The sequence below is a fragment of the Limulus polyphemus genome, unplaced genomic scaffold (genome assembly GCF_000517525.1).
Source record: "Limulus polyphemus unplaced genomic scaffold, Limulus_polyphemus-2.1.2 Scaffold3428, whole genome shotgun sequence".
Lineage (NCBI taxonomy): Eukaryota > Metazoa > Arthropoda > Merostomata > Xiphosura > Limulidae > Limulus > Limulus polyphemus.
In genome coordinates, this window is record NW_013669038.1 from 126,176 (window position 1) to 129,130 (window position 2,955).

The 2,955-nt window shown below is 31.5% G+C and overlaps 1 protein-coding gene across 1 annotated transcript in view; it reads left to right on the forward strand.

Moving 5' to 3' along the window:
• Positions 1-2,955, forward strand: part of LOC106469334 — a 14,162-nt gene that overhangs the window by 6,367 nt on the left and 4,840 nt on the right. Inside the window, exons 4-5 of the mRNA XM_013929823.2 lie at positions 477-632; positions 1,655-1,715. Of these exons, the coding sequence (XP_013785277.2) occupies positions 477-632; positions 1,655-1,715 (217 nt within the window). The remainder of the gene's footprint in view (positions 1-476; positions 633-1,654; positions 1,716-2,955) is intronic.

The following is a 2,955-nucleotide window of genomic DNA, read 5'->3' on the forward strand; positions in this document are numbered from 1 at the left end:
TTGGAGTTGTGTGACACTTATAATTTGAAAAGCTAATTATTGGAGTTGTGTGACACTTATAATTTGAAAAGCTAATTATTGGAGTTGTGTGACACTTATAATCTGAAAATCTAATTATTGGAGTTGTGTGACACTTATAATCTGAAAAGCTAATTATTGGAGTTGTGTGACACTTATAATCTGAAAGAAATATATAGTTAACTGCATAGGTGACCAAAATATCAAAATTAAAGAATAGGTTAAACAATCGGCAAGTTTTTTATATTTTTATTTGAAGAGAATGTCGTTTGAGGCTAACACTCTTCGATCGTATAGTTGTATGATCTGACAAAGAGTGCTATCTTGAAATGTCATCCCCTTCAAATAAAAATGTACAAAAGTTGGCTATTGTTTAACCCATTCTTTACTTATAATCTAAAAACCTGATTTCTGTTTTTCCACTTTTGGACTTTTAACAGTTTGACCTTTCCATCTAGCCCGAGGCCACTTCAAAAAGTCCAGAATTGTTCCAGACTATAATTAGCATATTAATGGCAATGGCAGAAGAGGAGGAAACCATTCTTTCAATTCTCCAGGACTTTGTGGTTGTTTTTGTTACAATGGTTGAAGACCGTTTGTTTCCCAAGAGTCTGGTGAGCATTATTAAAGTTTTCTTTCATTCACATATTTCTATTGCGATTAATACAAATTTATAATTAAAATTTTGATACCTAAACCAGGAGAGGATTAAAGGCTTATTTAGGGTTGACAAAGTAAACTATCATTTCAGACTGATATTTGATTTATGTTTTAAGATTTTTCTAAACTTCATGAATGTTTTTCCAAATACACACGAGTAACTGTTTCGTAAAATCTTGTTAATACATCAAGATTATATTTTTATTTTGCCTTTGTTTTAAGTAATAGTAGCTTATTTCTTAAAGATAAATTTTAATGGTTTCATTTGAAGTCGTGTGTTACATTTAGAGCTTACATAAAGGAAACATAACTGTGAAAATACATTAACAGTAGCAAGGCCTTTCAAGGACACGTGCATGCATAAATATCGTGACTTGATTTTTATTACTACATAACTTCACACTAGTAATATTTGTGCAGTAGTTTTTATAAATTTTATATTTTTAAAATCTGTACTTTTAGATAATTTATATTCTTCTATAGTCATACTTGCATGTCCCGTGGGGGGCACCCCCCCATAGACTTTAATTGATAAATAAATTGCTTCTTGTGTTACAATTTTCCATTGTAAATCTCCTAACTATGTACATTTATCACAGGTCAACAAATTACAACTTGCTGATCTGTCGTTATATTCAATGTGTTATTACAGTCTGTTGTTTTGTCAGCATTAGAATAGACCAAAGTATTAGTTAACTAGATCTGTGTTAAGCTGTAGAGTGTTAAACAAACATTTCTGATGTCATAGATATTTTAATAGCAGGTTTTCTTTTATAAAATTGATCTATTACATTTTGTTAAGATCAGTTTCTGGCATGTTCAAAAAATATATTTTTAGATAAATGTCTGCACTTAATAAAAAATAAACATAGATATGAAAATTAAGGGTTATTTTTAAAAATATTTCTTTAAATACGAAGATTAACCAGTGACGTCTCAAGTTATTTCTGTTGATCGATCTGCTTATTTCTTTTAGATAACACACTTCCCAGAAGAAGTTCAGTTTCTGGTTCTCTTACTACTAGTGCCACCAAGTGGTAAGCTTTGACATTAAAGATGCATATAAAGAACCTAGTTGATTTGGTTTTAGTTTCTATTAAGTATCTGACACATTGTACATGGTTTAGTAAAGCTCTTACTATAGTTTTTAAGTAGATGTGTTGATTTGTTTAATTATGAGTATAAAACTATCTTTTGACAGATACATCAATGAAAAGGTTAAACAAACTTAAGAAAAAGGAATGATGCATTGTTACTATACACATAAGCAGTAAAAGTTAAACAAAACACAATTATTTTAAAAGCATACGTTATGAAAAACAGTTCAGAAGTTAGAAAAGTGACAAAAAATAAGACAAACTACTGCTTGTATACTAACATTAGTCTACTTCCCATAGAGGGCAGTGTGAAGCTAATTGTTGGTTTAGTAGTTTTTGCAAGAACAGTTGTATTAGAAACCTTGTTTAATTATGTTGGATTTTAGAAAATATTAAAAAAAAAAAGGTTTGTGGCAGGAAATGTCTGCTAGAATTAAAGTTTGTTTTACGGACCTTCTGTTTTATCAGACAGGTGGCAGCACTATCTATGTAGGGATGGCTCGGATTGTTCGTGGAAATGTTATTTTAAATATCTCCTCAATCGGACATCAGAACTTTACAATACTATACGGTGTTTCCTTTTATAACAATATCTATGTAATGACTGAATCACAAGTTCTGGTAATGTCTGTAAATATCATAGAAAAAAGTTTGAATTTCTTCTGCTTCTTTTTTTATTACATGATAACTAAAAAACTAAAACAGTGGTGTTAACTAGGGATGCATGGGTAATCGACCATGGCCAGGTGTTGGACTATCCGGTAATACTCGACTCCGGCCGAGTGTCAAAGTTAAAAACAGCCGAATCCAGGTAACTGAAGATGATATCTAAGCTTAATCTTTGTGGCAACTAACACGGTATTGAAAGTTAGTCAATAATTGGTTTAGTTAAAAAAAAATAAACGTGTTCTGAGCAACAAAGACGACCGCCCGATGAAAGTCAGGGATTTCTGGGGAAGGTGGGAGTTTAGAGAACAATAGGGGTTAATAACAAGCATGGCTTGAGAAGTGGATTTCTGGGGAAGGTGGGAGTTTAGAGAACAATAGGGGTTAGGGTTTGAAAAATTGGGGCTTGGCATTGATAGTTGAAAGTAAAACTTGAATGTTCTGTTGGTGGTTATTTGGTTAAATGCAATAAACGTCAATTTTGTTTTTGTTTCTAATTTCTGTGTATGTTGTT